The sequence below is a fragment of the Anguilla rostrata genome, chromosome 1 (genome assembly GCF_018555375.3).
Source record: "Anguilla rostrata isolate EN2019 chromosome 1, ASM1855537v3, whole genome shotgun sequence".
NCBI classification, from domain to species: domain Eukaryota; kingdom Metazoa; phylum Chordata; class Actinopteri; order Anguilliformes; family Anguillidae; genus Anguilla; species Anguilla rostrata.
This window is the reverse complement of record NC_057933.1, coordinates 54,790,830-54,809,876: the sequence shown is the minus strand read 5'-3', so window position 1 is coordinate 54,809,876 and position 19,047 is coordinate 54,790,830. Positions and strand designations below refer to the sequence as shown.

The following is a 19,047-nucleotide window of genomic DNA, read 5'->3' as shown; positions in this document are numbered from 1 at the left end:
AAAACGTCCCTCAAAGGTCGTCCGTGAGTGAGTGAGTGAGCGACCACAATTTGCCATGCATAGCCCATGGCGCCAGTTCCTGTGCGCCATGGGAAAAAGAAACCTTGCATTATCTGTGTTTATAGAACGCAGTATATTTTTTTCTGCATTTTGGGTCTTTCTTCTGTGTAAAAAACACAGAAGAGCGAGCACAGATTCTGCGTTAACTTGACCACTGGCCTCATTTGCTTTTCACAGTCTGCCTGACCTCGCAACAATTAAATCTTAATTGCTTCATCCACTGTCACATGAGAGGTAAATTTTGCCCATCTTTACAGACTTGCCACACGGTACAGAAAGTCATCGAGTAACGTGTTTTTACATCTGGCACTGGTACTTTATCACACTGTACTTGAAGGAAAGAAGGAAAATACCAGATGAGACAATAATAATAAAAAAGGAAGTTGGGTAACTGATCGTCTGGTGTGGTCAGATCTGTAGTGTGCAAAACAAACCTTACCTAAAAGTGAAATCCATAAAACAAAAGTCCCAACACTGTGGCTTTGAGTGACATTTACTCAGGAAGAACGTCGCTGCAGGAAGATCGTTCCTCTGCAGAGGATTATGGGATTTGGACAGAAATGAACGCAGTGGGGAACGAGCCTCTTGCTGTCGGTCACTGTGTGTCTAACACTCCCGCTGTCTGTGTTCAAATGACACAGTCTTTGTCTTTGGAAGACACATAAAAACACATACACACACACAAACACATGCAGGATAGGATGTATGAGAGTAGGATGCACTCATTCAATCCATACTTGCAGTTTTGCTTACTAACACACTAACACACACACACACACACACACACAGCACAAGGGGTCAGGCCAAAATATTCAGAGCTGTGCTTGGATTGGCATGTGGTTGCCGTAGCAATGAGGTCGCAGTCGCTTGTTCTGTGACCTGAGTAAAGCACTCTTTAGGTTACTCTTTAACAGCAGCGGTGCCGGGGGTCACACACTCTTCTCCGGGCAGTTACCTGCCTTCTGACTTTTAACACAGAAAAGTGTGATTCGGCCCCTTTCAGCGAACGGTGAATCTGAGCGAGTGCGAATGTTTTTTCGCTCTTTCCGTTAGCCTCCGTTAACTTTCCGTTACGCAAGCCTCCGGCGCTGCGTAAGAGGGCTGTTAACACTGTGACTAAATGTAAACAGTGGACTGAATGAGAGGCGACAGATGGAGGCGGAGACGTTCGCGGCGTCCGCGGGGACGGCCACCCCAGTGTACCGCGGCTCAGAGACGCGCTCATCAAGTATTTGCAGAAGGGATTAAAAGAGAAGTTTCTGCAAGCGGGGAAAGAGGCAGAGAGAGGGAAAAGCAGGGAGGGAGGGACGGCAGCAGAGAGGGGGAGAACGGGGGGATGGGGTAAAGGAAGGAAGGAGGGACAGGTGTGAAAAAGACAGACAGGTGAGAGAGGGGTAGCACAGAGTCCAGTGAGAGAAACGAAGGGGAAAGACAAGTGAGAGACAGACAGACTGGAGAGAGACAGAGGTGAGGTTTGAGAAGGAAGTGAGAGAGACAGACAGTTGATAGGCTGATTGGACGGAGGTGTGAGAGACAGACAGTTGATAGGCTGATTAGATGGAGGCAGGAGAGACAGACAGTTGATAGGCTGATTAGATGGAGGTGAAAGAGACAGGCAGTTGATAGGCTGATTAGATGGAGGCAGGAGAGACAGACAGTTGATAGGCTGATTAGATGGAGGCGAGAGAGACAGACAGTTGATAGGCTGATTAGATGGAGGCAGGAGAGACAGACAGTTGATAGGATGATTAGATGGAGGCGAGAGAGACGACAAAAGGAGGTGAAGTCACAGGGCAGAGGCATGCTGGGAGGGCGATAGGAGAGGAGGAGGTAGGAGGAGCGGGGAAGGGAGGGAGGGAGGGAGGGAGAGGGGAGAGAAAGGGGGATGGCAGTGTGCTTCATTAACAGCCACACCACAGTAATTAGGGGAAATTGAGTAGCTGCGGGTCCTTTGTGCCGAGTCAAAAGGGGGTGAAGAGGGAGGAGGGGTCGATGGGGGTGGCCTCGCGAACGCCAGCCTGTTGTTTGTTTCTCAGCGGCTGGATGAGCGGTCGAGTGGGACATGTGCCCGCACGCCCGTGTGTGTGTGTGTGTGTGTGTGGGGTTTACCCAGCTGTCAATGGAGGCCGGCGCATAGAAACTTTCCTTTAAGTGACGGATAATAAGCGTAGGCCCCTCTTCCCCAGTCATGTGACCATTAACGTAACTCTGTTATACCCCAATGTTTAATTATTCTAAAACAAAAATTGACAAACAATTAAACTGTTATATAACTCAAAACAGAAGGACTGAACAGCCCTAATACACAATTAATGTGGTGTGAGCGCTCAGGCTCCACAGACCTCATAGAAAGGTCTGGGTCTGTGGCGGCTGAAGCATCGCCAGGACGACACTGTCGCTCAGTGTAACCCCGAGGCACGACGCTGTTATTCTCCCATCCAATATAAACCCTGGCACACGCAGCATACATTAATGCTACTCGCCAGCCTCCAGCTGTGTGAAGCGCAGTCTATAAACACTGTGTGTTAACTGCTGAGGTTATAACAAGGGGGAGGGAGAGACCGCAATAAAGAGACAGAGAATGAGAACAAGAATCAGAGACACCTGACCATCCAAAGCAATTTAAACTCAGCTCCACTGTTTATGAGGCGTAAATGTAAACGTCTCATAAACAAGTAAACATGTCCTTAGGAACAACTCACCCCCCCACTGTATTTACCAACACAAAGGCACAGACACCAGGTCGAATGGGTGTCATGTTATGACTGGGGTTTGGATATTAATGTTATTGCGTTAATGCAAACGCCCTTGAGAAACACACACTGCTAAACTCTTGTGGCTTATGTACTGTACTCATGCTGTGGTACAATGTGACATTAATCTGCACTAGAAGAGTGAGGAGCCAGCTCTGGCACTCAGTTGTGTTGTCTTCCATATGTTAACATAATTTAGCGCATGAGTGTTTTCCAGTATCACAAAGCATGTACCTCCGGACAAGGGCCTACGCTACAGTGCAACATGGTAAACTAATAACACGGGGGGGTTGAAGGGATGACCCCCTCTGTGCAGGACCGTAACCCCCCCGGGGGAAGTGGGGGGGCACTGAGGTTACTTATTCAAATGTTTTGGTCCCACACATCGTTGGTTGATGGTTTTCCCAATGACCAGGGTCAGCAACTGCATCCACTCCCAAAAGACTGGTGGCGGGGTCAAACAGAGGTCAGAGTTACCATACAACACCCATTACCTCAAGCCCAAGAATTGATAACGCTCACACTGTCTGTCAGTTCACACCAATGAACACACATATTCTATGTATGTAGATGTATAAATATCTTATTAGGAAAGGTTTGATAGAGATTGAGCGTGAGCATGCATATTTGTTTTTGGGCATTTGTGGTGTATGTGTGGGGTGAGCACTGGATGAGTGCACGGGTGTATGTGTGTGTGTTTGTGAGTGTGTGTGAGTGCAGGGTTTCCCCTTCAATAGATTAGAAGGGACGGGCCGCCTCGTCTAAAAATATAAAAAATATATAATATGGCGATGTCATTATTTGAAAAAATAATTTAGTATGATTTAAAAATCAATAGAAAATTTGTTCATGTACGCGCTCCACTTTGTGATCTGTTTTTTAAATGATCAATAATACATTGTGGGGTGCGTGGACTCCTTTCGATTAATAGCCAAATCTAAGTATGAAATTACAGTGCTTTGATTGCCGGTTAGGCCTATCTCACTATCATTGGTTGCTTGGCCGCACGAAGACGAGTGGATTTGTTTACGTGGATTTACCACAGGAAAGCAAATAACTAGCCTAACGAAACGTCACCATCAGCTAAAAGAGGAACGTGCCACCAACAAGGGTCAGGTAAAAATCTCATCTTTCTTCCATGTAAATGTAAACCAGATCAAGGAGAATAGTGACAGAATATTTTTGTTGTCGGTGAAACCACTGATAATACAGAAGTCAATGCGGAAGTCTGCGTGCAACCCGGCCTGGTTTGAGGACCCTCGCTACCAAGCATCGCTTTATTAAACAAGCCTAGGAGAGTAGCTAATTCATAACTTGAGTTTATGATTTTCAATTGATAATGAAACTCCTAAATACCCCAATCACAGAGCAGCATTTAAACAATGCTCTTTTAGCCAGATTAACATAACGTTACACTGAATATTTTATCCTCTCTTCTCATGTCCTTTTCATATTTTCTTTGATGCATCTGATGTTTTGAAACACTCATTTATGAAGCAAAATGACATTTTCAATGCCATTTACAGTTTACACAGTACAATTCTGACCACTGATGTGGGGGTGCTCTTTCACTTCTGTAGCAACACAAGCAGTCAGTGAAGAGAGGCAGGGCAGAAAGCAGTGTTGAGTCTGTGCACTGTATACACAGTGTAAATATTAAACAGAGGAAAACGGGAGTAACACATAACACAGGTGTCTTCAGGGCCGGCACTACTCATACGTGACATAGGTGGTTGCCTAGGGCACGGTCCGTCTGAGGAGGTGCCAAACGAAGAGAATAATGTAAAAAAAAAAACGTGCGGATGCACTCTCAAATTCCCCCCCTCCCCACCCCTCCCAGTCCACGATCACAGCAGCATCCACCCCCCCACACCCCCCCGCCGAGGATGAATAAGAATCATTGCCTTTCCCCATCCCCGGTGCATTATAATCAGAGTTATTAGTGTCAAACCCTTCGCTGTCATCCACACAGAGGCTACATGTTTCTGTTATCAGACCTGTTAATTGATTAAGGACATGCACACTCACACGGTGAGAATCTTCTCCCTGTGATAATTACCTATTCAGGGAAAGCTATCATTATATCAGCCGGCAGCGAGGCTGGGAGTGCACTCGCTCACCTGGCAAACAGGGATTTAACAACACCGTCTCCCCCGCGCCGTTAGCTTTTCACACGCTTTAAACGACGGACGCTCGCCGTCTCGGGGAAACGCGGGGTTTTTTCTAAACGCCGCCATTATGTCGGCGAGCCGCCTTCCGAAGGGCCGTGTCCCGACGCCGCGCCGAGCGGTCCCGCGGACCGACGCCTTCGGGCTCAGACGATCTCAGCAATTATTCCCAAATTTAAATTCATAACTGTTAAAGCTCCCCTCAGGAGGCACATTCGGCCCGGTCCTCAGAGCGCCATTCATGGGGGGTAATGAATGGGGGCCCTTTCCTAAAAGCGGGCGAGGCGGGCGACGCAGCCGCGGCAGGCCACTGCCATCCTAATTTAGCAGAACAAATACGAGAGCAATTCTACAAGAATGGAACGCTGGAAGGTAGTTTAAAGCCTTTAGGAATGTCGCCATGCGTGAACGTGCCCACGATTCAATGGGGAAAATAAATCAAGGAAAACGGTGCTGGTAGAGTCTTAAGTGTTTCAGAACTGTAAACAAAAAATTAATTGTAATTGCGGCAAGTTATTTAAAGGTAACGGCAAGATTGATGTCTACAAGGTATCGCGGACGGTTCTATTCACAAGCTGGCTCACAAAGTATAATTCAATTCATTCATCGCAAGACAAAAAAAATCTACATAATGAAGACCAATTATACGCTTCTTGTCATTGAGAGATCAAGTATTTGTGTGCGTGTGTGACAGACAGAGAGCAGGTTTTTCTTTTGTAAAAAGTTTTGTGTGTATTTATGCCCAGTGTATTTATATCATAAGAATAAGAGTATTATATTGTTTTGGCAGATTTCTTTGCAGAAATAAAAGAAGACCCTGGGTGAACACAGACGCATGAACTCAAACATACAGCTCATTTAAAAAGTTACTTCCTTTCAAATGAGACTTGGTTCCAACTGTTAAAAGATAAAACAGACTATTTTTACGCCCTTGTCTTTACTGTACGTTTGTGTTAGTGATCTAAAACGCATGACAAATTGGCTTCAATTCATGATTGAGGGTTTATGCTGCCTTTTAATTCTAAAATAACAGAGGACACCGTTTCATCCACCCGTGTTCAAGTTTAATTACCCGAGAAAGATTTAACAGGGAAAGCGATTAGCCGCGATATCCGTGCTTTACGGCTCCGACTGAAGGTACAATAACATGGCAAGAATGTGGTGACCCCTTACAGTACACCTGCAATTACCTGGAATGAGTGGGCTGTTCCAGGGAAGCAAAGGGCACCGGAGGGAGTGCGACAGCGACAATTACACAGAAAAGAGGAGATGCAAGAGGTGTGCGCCATCACGAGCGGAAAAAATGTAAAAACTATGGTGGACTGCAAAAGAGACGGAAAGCAGTCGCGATGCCTCGATGGCTGAACACGGTTTTAAACGGGGGGTGGAGGGGGGTGGGGGTGTGTGCGCTCTACCGCCCCGCTGATGAGCATGCTCGACTCGGACCTCCCGTCCGACGCACCCGCCCCACAAAGGGCAGGGGTCCCAGCGCGGACCGGCAGAGAGGAACAAAGGGCTCGTCAGACAGAACGCACGCGCCAGGCCTGTGCTCCGGAGCCATCTACCGCCCTCCACCAGGGCCCTCTGCAGGGCCCGTACGGCTGAATTAAAGGGGCGGCTCCCTCGCTCTCCGCGGTCGCTCAGAGATCAGGACCGCCTGACCTCCATCGCGGGTCTCCATCTGCGGTTTCGCAAAAAACCCGCCGTCCCCCCTCGCCAACGCGCCAGCGGAGCTGCGGGAGCACCGCCGCCTAATTGCCTGCCCACCAGGAGACAATGCAGGAAAGAACAGAGACTGTGCCTGTGTGTGTGTGCGTGCGTGTACACGTGTGTGTGTGTGTGCGTGTACACGTGTGTGTGTGTGTGTGTGTGTGTGTGTGTGTGTGTGTGTGTGCACACTCGTGTGGGTTTGTGAGTGTGTATGCATACGGCCAGATGTGTGTGCGCGCTTACGCTTTTGTAAGTATGCCTGCGCAGCTCTTCTGTGCATCTTACCATTTTCTAAGGATTCAGTTTCGTTCTCCTTTCAGGCATTAGCGAACAATTTCAAACTTTGCAAATGGTGTCGCGCAAAACAAAGCCGGATTGGTCGATGATACCGCCGGGGGCCTCCCTCTCCTGTAAGCGGGCTGCACCACGCAGTGGAGCGCGCTCTGCGGTAACGGGCGAGGCTTTTTGGGGACACTGACCGTGAGAATGAGGAGCAGGTCCTGGAGGGAGCACTCGGGCTTCAGCCGCTCGTGGAACATGCGCACCGTCTGGTGCTTGAGGTAATAGTACGAGGCGATGCGCCCGTGCGTCAGGGGCTCGATGGTGTGGTTGTCCTGGAGACAGAGGAGACGTAACCCGGTCAGCGAGCAGACAAAGGCTGGCAGGAGAAACCTGGTACAGCAAGGCATTAAAGAAACCTAGGCTGATATAGGCATGTTAGATATCTCTCTACACCAGTTCACTAACACCACAGAACACCAAATATCTTTCAACAGAATTGAAAGCAGTGTTGGTTTTCAGGGAAGTGCACTTTCCTAGTTCAGTTCACACTCATATAGTACACTGACATTTGCTAAACTAAATGAAGACTCCTCTGGAGATAGTTAGGTATGGCAGCACATATAATTTGGTTTTTATGGAATTCATTCATCTTGCGAAACATGCTGTGGCTTGGAGGTCTTAACCAGATGGGTTTCATTTCATAGCAAATGATGGGCAACTCAGTGTCAGCAATACCTGATGGAGTTCTACAGAGCCTCATGACTGGAATCATGTCTTAAAGACACAAAATTTCAGATGACATCTCATTTCCTGCTCCTGAACCCAAATAAAACAGACATGACAGTCCTGAGCCCTAAAAACAGCAAGTCAAACCCAGCGCCCTGTCGAGATGATTGCTCTGAAACTTCGTGCTAAAACATCAAAAATCTCGGGGATACAATCAGCCAATAGCTGTCGTTTTGAAAGATAAAAAATGTCCTCCCCTGCGAGCAGTCCTTTCACCTCACATCACAAAAAATCAGACCTTTCTTTCTCAAAAATATGAGACTGATCTGTAAGTTTGTTACATCTTTATTATGACTATTGCCATCTGTCAACATTGCTATAAATTCCATGTGAGACGTGTAAAACGCTAGCTGGTAAGATCCAGAGTAATGGAAACAAACAGAAATAAATGGCCACTTTACGCCAGTTTTACCGTTGCTTCACTGGCTACCAATAAAATACTGAGTTGATTTCAAATAGCTTCTCTTAACCTGTGAGGCTTTCGATGGTCCTGAGCCATCTTATTTATGAGGCCCCCTAATCCCCCACAATCCCCGCAGATTGCTTTGCTCACAAGAGGCTGGCTATTTGGTTGCTGTGATAACAGGAGAGATAGGAGAATCTCGCGGCGCGGCCTTTCCACTGAAGTTAAACGGAACGGATTGCACTTCTGCGGCACCGTTTCCTCTCATGATCCCAAAGTGCTTTACCGAGCAGGCAGGAAACTGGCCTCCAACACCAACAAGGTGTAGCCTCCCCATCACAGAAAGGTTAACTAAAGTTAACAATTCAATAATCATCAGACACTGATTATTTTTGAACCTGAATGAAAACCTAATTAGCTTCGTCTGTATTCTATCCTCTTACCAGCATTTTCTCTTCTCTCAAATTCTGACCTCTCTCGAGTCCTGCTGTCCCACTGTCCAACTACCTGCTCCCTGGATTCCATTCCCACACCCCTCCGCCAGTCCACCTCACCTGAAATCCTCCCATTCCTTTCCTTTATGTCAAGCAAGAAGATTCTTTCTTGACAACTACCAGATAATCTGAACTTTCCTCACCACCTACTGAACCCAGTTCATAGTCTAGGTACAGGTCAACCCAGCTCTTAGTCTAGGTACAGGTTAACCCAGCGTAGTCTCGGCACAGGTCATTTCCCAGGAGTCGTGGTTAGCCTGTGGTTGTATGTGATTCAGGTAAAAGACCTGACCTTGTTGCCACATCATTACTAAGGGGTGTCCTACACCCTGTTTCAGTTGGTTCCAACGTCCAACCCTTAGCAGGGCAGGATGGTTTCATATCAATGAACAAAGACACTTCGATCGTTTCTTTCTTTGAATCTATGGACAGATGAATGAAACTGGATCCTCAGTGGGGCAGTACTGTTACTACTACTGAACAAGACTGTCAAGTCAGGGATTCCATGTCCAGATGTATAAAGAATATATGTGCAGCAACATTAGTTATAACTGCTGCCCGGGATAAGAGTATCTACTAAAATAAATATAAATACTGTCCTTGTTCACACTAGACTGTCACCTTGTATGTGTGCCTAGGTGAGCACCATGTGGCACGGGTACATGACTCCATGCACATCACAGACCACAGTATTTTAATTACAGTTTAGTACGGCTACATTTTTAATAGGCTGCAAGGCCAAGCCTGCTACAGACTAGTGTTGTGGAAGGAAAATGCAAACAAAACGAAGCCAGGTATCAATCTCTCCCTCAATAATGACAACACATTCAAGATTGAATTTGCGAAATCCACACCTCCTTGCGCGGGAGAGAGCAGCTCTTATGAATAATACCGCTCTTGGAGGGCTGTTGAAACGGCGGCTAACGGCGGGCGAGAGCGTGTGACGGGTGCTGGAGGGGGGAGGGATGAGCCTACGTCAGATTCGGCTGGTCGCACTCACGTCCACTTTAGCATAATAACATCGCTGGAACCCTGTATCGAACAAATAACTCAACTCCCGCCCCACTGACGATCAGAAGAGTCATTGTGGACCCTACAAAGCAACTTTCCCTGCAAATGACAGTCTGCTCAGAGAATAATAAGAATAAAGCAGGATAGCGTGAGTCTGTGTCGGTGTGTGTGGTTATTTCTCGATCTTGTCTATACATACACAGATGAAGCTAGTCTTTCATGCATCTAAAGCCTAGGTCATGCCAAAACAGATGCATACACAGAAACATACACAAGCACAAGTACACATACATACATGGATTCATTGACACAGACATGTTCACAAACAAACGCATTAACACACACAGGCTTACACCCTGATTCACAGCCATAAACACATAAACATACACACATCCACACATATACAGTACCTCTCCTATCGCCATGCAGTAGGAACTCTCCAGGTCCCGCAGGCTTTTCTCCACCAGGTTAGAGAGGAACTTGTTGATGGATTCATGGCTGACGTCCTCCAAGCTGTAATAGCTGGATAAAAGGGGCAAATTGCAACCTTTAAAAATCACAGAACACGACAGCTAAGAGTAAAGATACAAGACCTCCTCAGAAATCAATGGACATGGTTGTCTGCAGTTAGGAATGGGAGACCAGTTAGCATTGTAAAACCCTGCAGCAAATTATGTCTGTGACATTTCTCAGTTAAACGTACATCCCCCACCCTCACCCCAAAAACCTACCTTCCTACGGCCCTTTGTGAAACGCGAAATGAGACCTCGGTTAACAGGCAGGCCGTAACTCACAGCAGTAAAACACAGGGCGGCAAGGTTGGGAAGGTATGAAATATGCGCGCTTTACGCGATATTGATTTACAAATAACCTGTAAAACCGGCCACTGTCACGGGCCGTTAATTTTACTCCCCATCTAACGACAGCGCCGTCGAGCGCAGGCTTTCGAGGGGGAGGGGCGTGGTAAAGACCTCCACGGCCGAGGGTGTTGGGTGCCTGCTACGTCTAGACGGCCTGGGTTATGCTAGCACAGGCAGGGCAGAGGGCAGGCTAGCAGGACGCGCCGGTTCACGAGAGGAGAACGGTCATAAACACGAAAATCAGGAGAGAAGGCTTGTACCCAAAACCGAAAAAATTACACTGGAGATGTTTTTACGTACACAATTGCGTTTTAAGCCAACAACTATGTCAACTTCCTTTCTGGGCACGAATTTCAGCTTGAAAGGTTTTCTGGAGTGAGGATCACACCTTCTCTGAGATTATTTTGACTTTTTTAATGCAGGGGGTACAGTTATCTGTAAACATTACATTTCATACTGTCTTAGACCCAGTAGACTGTAAAAACTGAGTAACTACACAGCAGGAATGGGAGCAGGAATGGGGATTATTACGGTCCAGAGGAAATGACCGACCGCGCAGGCCACAGCAGGGATCTGACCGCAGTTGTTTTAACGATGTCACACCTTTACTCAACCGTGCAGTACGAAACCGCAAGCTGCGGCACGTGACCTCGCACACTTTCCGAATAGCTGAAGGCAGACTCTGTAGTGTTTCATGTGGCTGATGTGAACGCTTCTGGTTGCAGCTGCACAAGCCGCGTACCGGCAGGGCCAGAGAGACGTGGATACGGGACGGGTTCAACGGGCTTCATAAGGAGGCCGGGGAGCGCTGTCGAACCCCTGACTCATCAACCAAAATGCACCTCAACCTCCAGCGGGCGGCTGAACGTCATCGCAAAATTACTCCCAGCCGGTACCGAGGGAGCTGACAAGCTGTGGTGAAAAAATCGCTTCCATGCGCAAGTCACAGCAATAAGAGCTACCACATGGGGGGGGGGGGGGTGTGCATAACTGGGGAGAGGAGATACTTTATGCCCTTATTAAGTTATAACAATGTGGTCCTCTTACTTCAGTCATTTCAGAAAAAAAGGGGTCGATGATGCTTAGAAAGCTGTGCCTCTCTCTGCATGTTTAAAGGCATCCTGACAGCAGACACCCGTAAAAATGTTCTCTTGGGCTGTTTGTGGAAGGAATGAAAATCATGCTCTCATGATGGCACGTGGCGGAACTTCACAGTTCAACAGCCTTTATGATATCGACCTTGAGCACAATGCAATCCACGAGATACACAAAACACAAAACGTAAAAAAGAATGGCGTTCGCTTGTGTTCCCCGAGATGGCCTCCGTGAGGCTGCGTCTCCCTGTGACATGTGACTGGGGAACATGGAAGCACCTGGAAGTCTTTAAGGAGGATTTGGTCCCTGTTCAGGAGTGCTGGGAAACAGTTAAATACTGAAGCACATACCTACAACTTCATCCACACACACAAACACAATGCTACAACTTCATACATACACATGTACACACAAACATACACACAGATGTACAAGCATACCCATTTAGTACACACACCTTCATGTACATGGGCTGTTTATATACAGTCCACAATTATTGGCACCCGTAATGAAAATGAGGGGGAAAAATGCTGTATAACAAACAGCACAGAGAATGAGCTATATTCTAGATTCTTTCAAATAATATAAACCAAAGTTAAATAAAATTTTTCTTATTTACGTTCATCTCAGTTGTATGAAAGAGTTATTTGGCCTTTCTTCACCTCCTGTTTCATTAGGGTATAAAAATAAGGTAACACACATCACCGAGGGGATGCCAAAGAACAGTCTATTCAAAAGTGACAGACGGTTATTGACCTACACAAATCGGGTAACAGGTACAAAAACACGTAAACAGTTAAACATACCACTAAGCACTATTAGGGCAATAATCTAAAAGCTTCAAACATCTGGAACTGTGGCAAACTTGCCAGGAGGAGGGTGCAAGTGCACATTGTCCTCACACACAGTCATCTTGGTGGAGAGGGAGGCGAAGAAGAACCCAAAAATTATAGTTCAGGAACTGCACTGTTGAGTCGCATTTTGGGGTCGCCAAGTATCAAAATCAACCATAAAAGCCACCTCCACACAAATGGGGTCTTTGGAGGGGTTGCAGAAAGAAAGCCCTTAATCTAACAAAAACAAATTCAAGCATCTGGACTTCGCCAAACGTCATTGGAACTATGACTGGAACCAGGTGCTATGATCAGACGAAACCAAAATGTAACTTTCTGCTTATGTACATGTTTTGCATCAACAGAGGGAGACAAAGAAGGAAAAGCACCTCATATATACTGTCGAAGAGATCGGTGGACCATTGATTCTTTGGTCTAGGGGTCTTGTTAAGATCAATGAAATTATGACTTCAAACTACCCTGACATTTTAGCTAAAAACCTGGCTGCATCAGCAAGGAGGCTGAGACTTAGAAAGTGGACATTAAAATAAGACAATGAACCCAAACCCACACACATACCTACACACACCATAGATACATACTGTACTCTAAAAACATATTGTTCCTCTATGTCTGGGGGATCTGTTTCCCCTAAAAGCTGCGGAGACCGGTCTGAAATGAGTATTTTTTTCCTTTCTCTCAATGGAAATTTCTTATGAAGCCATTATTTCCACGGACAGACAAACAGACAGACATGATCACATAGCCTCCGCTTCACCTGGCGCAGGGCACGATGGGTCCATTTAAACGCCTCGTGCGACGCTTTTAGAAATGATGGGGCAGGGAGACCGCGTTTCACAGAATGCAGCTGTCTCCCGTTTCGGTCCGACGCTTCACCTCCACCCTCATCTCATTCATCCTCTCACTCTCTTTCTCTTTCCATCTCTCTCTCCCCCTCTCTCACTCACTCTGTCTTTCCGCCCCCCTTCTCTCCCCCGTCGCCCCAGCTCTCCCCCCCTGCCACACGTTCTATCAATAGAGAATCCCTCTCCTTTTCAGTGCCTTCCAACAATGCACTTGTTTACAGCTGTGGGCCCGCTGCTTCCCCACAGATGGACCTGCCAGTGCGGTTAATTTAGTGGGCCGGGAGTGGGGGGCCGGTGGGGTGGGGGAGGGGCACGCGCGGCCTCCCTCACACGCAGGCCTGAATATTTACAAGGCAGTTAACAGGTGGCGAGTTGTTTAATGACGGTAATCGTCCCGCGACGAGGCCGCTTTGCGAGGGGGGGAGGGGCGAGGGGTGACCGTGCAGGGGCTGTTGGAACACGGTGATTACACATCCCGGGGGAGGAAGGGGAGGGGGGTGTGGGGGGGCGTCAGAGGCCGTCCCGGGCTAATGGGCACCGCTGCTGGGGCGAGAGGCCGCTAAACGTCCTGGAGGAACCATTCATTAACGGGACCGCCGGGGCCCCGGGGTCCAGGGGCCCCTAGTGGGTAATGTTTCACAGCTCCCCCCCCCGTAACAACACATCATTATCTTTCACCACCATCACCACCGCCTTGCTGATTTTTGGTTTTTATAAGATTAAGCGGAAAAAAAATATTAAAAGGCTATTTAGAAAATGATGGGAGTGGGGTAATTCTGACAAAACACTCCATGTTAAATTACGGTAAGTATTCATATTATCGCCATAATTCAGCATGTCCACACACCACAGTTCCTTCATAACTCTAATGGCTTTTGGGTGGAACAGCTGTAATGTAATCCGCAGATTAAAAAAAAGAGAAAACCAGCTACATCAACAGTTTTTCATGTAAATGGATGCATTTTACTTGGGGGGGGGGGTCGTGAGAGTTTGGGCGCTATCATTAAGCGCATTACCATCCGTATGTTGCCGGCGTTCGGCTGTGACGCCTTACGACCCCCTGGGGGGCTCTGCCGCCTCGTGTAAAGCGTCTCCGCGGCGGTTCAAAGGAACGAGCGCACAGAGCGATTAGCCGCCAGCGTCAAGGTGACCGCTCCGGCGCGCTGCTCGTAGAGCTCGCAAGAAGAGGAAGGACAGACGTACGAAAGCGCCGCTCGCTCCTCGGGTACGCTGAGCCCGGAGACGAAACGCGAAACGCTGTGGGGGGGTGGTCCCCGTCCCCGTGTGAGGTGCGGGACGTGGGACGTTGGTCGCGTTCGGCGATGGAGAGGGCTGGGAAAGGCCGAAGTGTTAAATGTGAGCTGACAGGCGTGGAGATGCCAGGCCTTCTGGAATGTTCCGCAACCCGAAGCAGATGTCTGTTTCGCCTGAAAAATTCTACACTGTGGGTGGGGATGGGGTTACATCACTGTACACCCCGAAAAGATAAGATTAATCAGACCAGGGATGGCGGACTGCACTAAGAGACAAAAGAAGTTTGGAACAAACCAAGCAGCTAAATTACACAAAATGAAGCTGGATACATATATTATATAAATATATGAAACAGGAAAGGGCCTTCCCAAAACTGTTTCCACCAAGTTGGAAGCACAGAATCACCTTTGCTTTAACATTTGCCTTTGGAACTAAGGGGCCAAGCCCAAAATATGAAAAACGGGCACAGACTAAGGGGTTTCCAGATACTTTTGGTCATATAATATATGTACACACATATTATATATAATGGAGACAAACACTATCTATGAGAGAGACAGAGAGATTCTTTCATAATTCTTTGCTACGGCAACCATAAATACATTAAAAAACAACAAATTCTTAGAAATAACACAAAAGTCACATGATTGAATGCTCTCTGTCTGCAATAACAGTCGGTCAAGTCATTTCAGAAATGAATGAATCCGACTTTGTAAGGTCTCCCCAGTCAGGCAATAAATTAAAAGCATTAAAAATCATAAAGCTCAGAAAGAGACAGAGCAGTAGAAGGGTTTTCATACTTTTAATTCATGAAATATGCCTGAGCACAGTCAAATGAATCATAAGGAAGTGGGCGCAGTAGGTCTGCCATGTTCCTCGGACACAGCCAAGACCGGACACAGCCTCGCACAGACAAAACTGCTTAGGAAAGCACCGGGAAGTCAACAGAGACTTTGAAAGAGCTACAGACTTCAATGGCTGAGAAGGGGAAACGTCCAAAAGCCAACAATATCAACCTAAAATACATATGCAAATTAAATACCTTCCACACATATTCCATAAATACACTGCATAAGTATGTGCCTGTCCGTGTGCGTGTCTGTATTTATACAAAAAAAGTAAATCCCAGATATCTAATGAAATGTTTAACTGTGGTCTCAAGTGGTGCATGTGTTAAATAAAGATTAAGGCAGTTAAGCATGTATATAAAAAAACACTCGGTGGATGTGGGAAGTACACGGCAACCACAGAATAAAATAAACTATAAACAGGGAGTAAGATTGGCTCTAACCACCGAGTGAAAGAGCACAGCAACAACATGCTTCTAATTAGCACGGGCTCGCTGCGTTGCGTTGCAGTCTACCACAACAAATATCTGCTTACCACGGCTCTTATTTTAACTCTGCTGCGGTGGCTGTTATTCTGAGTGAGCTTTGGAAGGAGAGCCTCGCTGATCTCTGCCTGTCTCCACACTGTCAGCAGGTATAACCAGGGTGAGCTCCAGCGGCTGCACAGACAGCACCTGTCTGCACTGAGCCCGTCTGTCTGTCTGTCTGCACTGAGCCCATCTGTGTGTCTGTCTGTATCTGTATCTGTCAGTCTGTGCCAGCACTCTGTAAGCTGGAGAGTACTGCGGTCAGGCTACAGAAATAGATTAAAAAATGAGTACACATACACATGGGCACACACACACACACAAATGAGCACACACATAGGAATCCACACATGTACAGACACACACAAGACACACACAAAGGCCGTATTTTTAAAATACACGGCCGTATTTTATATATTAATTCACTACTGACTAACAAACACACCAGACAAACACGGACCAGGTGCTGTGGAACATGGGGACTGACCGCTTGAGACAGAACACTGACATACAGCCTGGTCTCACCCCCGGGATCCTCTATCCCCACATTCCAGCACCAGCATCATGTGACCTGGGTGAGCTGTACCTGGGGTTCATGACCAGGCGGCGGAAGAAGTACGTCCAGGTGATGTAGTCCAGGGCGTCCTGCTTGGAAGCGATGGTTCCCGCGGCAATCTCTGCGTTCAAGTGGTCCGACAGCACGGCCAACAGACTGAGGGACAGCAGCACAACAGGAAGAGGTAAAATGGCACATGCACAAACACAGGTACAGACACAGAGACAGACACACACACACACACACACATATAGCATGTGAACTTGAGTTGCACATTAGGGCTCACGCTGACCTGGATTCCACTGGGAAGGGTTCATACAGAAACTTCTTGTAGAAATCTTTCTTGATGTCGTGCACGAGGATGACAGCTTTGCCCTGGTCGTCGAACTGCGGCCTGCCCGCACGGCCCATCATCTGAAGGACGTCTGCGGGAAAAAAACACAAAACAGACAGCATCACCCACCTGCACAACAACAGAACCAATCACAACCGTATCAATCTAAACAGAGCCAATCGCAACAGAACCAATCACAACAGACCCAATTACAACCGTACCATTCAAAACAGAGTCAATCACAACCAAATCAATCACAACAGAGATCATCAAAACCAAACTAATCACAATAGAGCCAATCACAACCAAACCAATTACAACGATGAAGGACGTACCGGTGATGGGATAGTCCACGTAGCGCCGGGTCTTCCCGTCGTAATACTCTGTCCCCTTCACGATCACCAGGTGGGCGGGGAAGTTGACCCCCCAGGCTAGCGTACTTGTTGCTATCAGCACCTGAGTGGGGAATCAAACACAGAAGTGTCAAGTGTCAGTATTAATCAGTAAGAATTTTCCTGTCAGTATTTATCAGTCAGTTAATAATTTCTTCATAGAGCAGTCCTGAAACAGCTGATGATGTCACCTGTCACTGGTCATAGTGCTGATGACGTCACGTGACTTGTAGTCACCAGTCAGTGGAGGCTGTGTGGGTGTTGGTCACCTGCCGCCTGTCCTACCTGGATCTTGCAGTTAACGAAGAGCTCCTCCACGGTCTTCCTGTCCCTCTCGTGCAGGCCCGCGTGATGCATGCCGATCCCGAACGCTAGCGTCAGCTTCAAGTTCGACTCTCGCACCGTGGCGATGATGTCTGTCATCTGTGGGGGGTGGGGGGTGGGGGGTGATACAGCGGTCAATACAACCCCCTGAACCCAACTCATGCTCACACTGGCCAGCTAGTTGGACTTCTGTATGAATGCGAAATATCAGTATTGTCCTCCAACTTTCTCTCCATGCATACACACATACATGCCTGTAGGATGCGCTCTACTCAGTTGCAGCTGTGAGCGTGCTACTTAACCCAAGCCGCCTCACTGAAATGAATTTTTTTAAAAATGGATATCTTAAATGGAACACAATACAAGCTTCCATTAATACGAGTGGCTATTCAGGAAATGATGATAACGGCATTTATAACGAGACAAGATACAAAGCCTTGCCCCAGAATGCATCAGTGCTCCCAGAGTAGGGTAAACAAAGGCCTAACGGAAGCCAAAAGAAACGATATAAATTCATAGCCTTTACACCCCAGTGAGCGAATGGCTGTTTCTGCGTCTGTGTAATTCCCATGGAAAACCTCCCTCTCAACAGGTAGGCTCAGCTTCGGAAATCCGCTAAGCTGTCTGTCAGTATCGCCCCAGACAAAAGCCTGTAACGGCGCTTTACTGGAAACAAAGGCAGGCGTCGTTCGAGCGTGGCCGCAAGTCAAGGGGCAGCGCGGCGGCCATCTTGCTGTCAACGCCTGAAGGAAGCTCCAGAACCTCTGACCTGCAGCGGTCCAGACGCCCGGCGGGCTGTGAAGTGAAAACTGGGCTCTGTGACCAAAACTACGTTGAGCTAAGCAATGATTTTAAGCAATTGTAGCATTTTTCTATTCCACACAAAGTCTTATGATTGGTTTATGAACGTCAGTGATTGACAGGACAGGGTTTTGCCAGGCTTTCTTCCATAATTGCTAAATGACCAGTCAACAGCTGGACCAGCAAGTGAAAATAATAACAGAACATGTCTGAATTTTAACTTGAGAGAAACAGAGATACTTAAGCCAAGAGAAAAAGACATCTTCTCACTAATTCTAGGAATGTGAATTCTTGTATTTTTCTAATTCTGGTTATAAAGGTAGGTGGGGTGTGTGTGCGTGAGGGTTACTTTTTCTTTTTTGTTAATGCTACGATCAATATATTTACTTCTTTAGCTACACAGATTCCCTTGTCAGGCAAATGAAGTATATTGAATTTGTGTGTGAGAGAGATCAATTTAACACTGAGAGAGTAGACTGAGAGAGGGGAGAGAGAGAGCAGGTAGAAAGCAAGAAAGAGAGAGAGAGACAAATGCGACATAAGGCTAAGAAGAAAGAAAGAGCAAAGAGTGAAAAGAACAGAGGAAGGAGGGACAGAGGAGACAGGAGGCAGGGAAGAGGTGCAAGGCATAGAGAGAGAGGGAAGGAGAAAGAGAGAGGCAGGAAGGAGAGAGGGGGAGAGGGGCGGGGG

At 47.3% G+C, this 19,047-nt stretch overlaps 1 protein-coding gene across 1 annotated transcript in view; it reads right to left on the bottom strand.

The window, feature by feature from the left end:
• Positions 1–19,047, bottom strand: part of ascc3 (activating signal cointegrator 1 complex subunit 3) — a 236,487-nt gene that overhangs the window by 16,902 nt on the left and 200,538 nt on the right. The window contains exons 32-37 of the mRNA XM_064344119.1: positions 17,518–17,655; positions 17,176–17,296; positions 16,799–16,931; positions 16,537–16,662; positions 10,078–10,189; positions 7,171–7,305 (exon numbers count right to left, since the gene is read on the bottom strand). Coding sequence (XP_064200189.1) covers positions 7,171–7,305; positions 10,078–10,189; positions 16,537–16,662; positions 16,799–16,931; positions 17,176–17,296; positions 17,518–17,655 — 765 coding nt within the window. The remainder of the gene's footprint in view (positions 1–7,170; positions 7,306–10,077; positions 10,190–16,536; positions 16,663–16,798; positions 16,932–17,175; positions 17,297–17,517; positions 17,656–19,047) is intronic.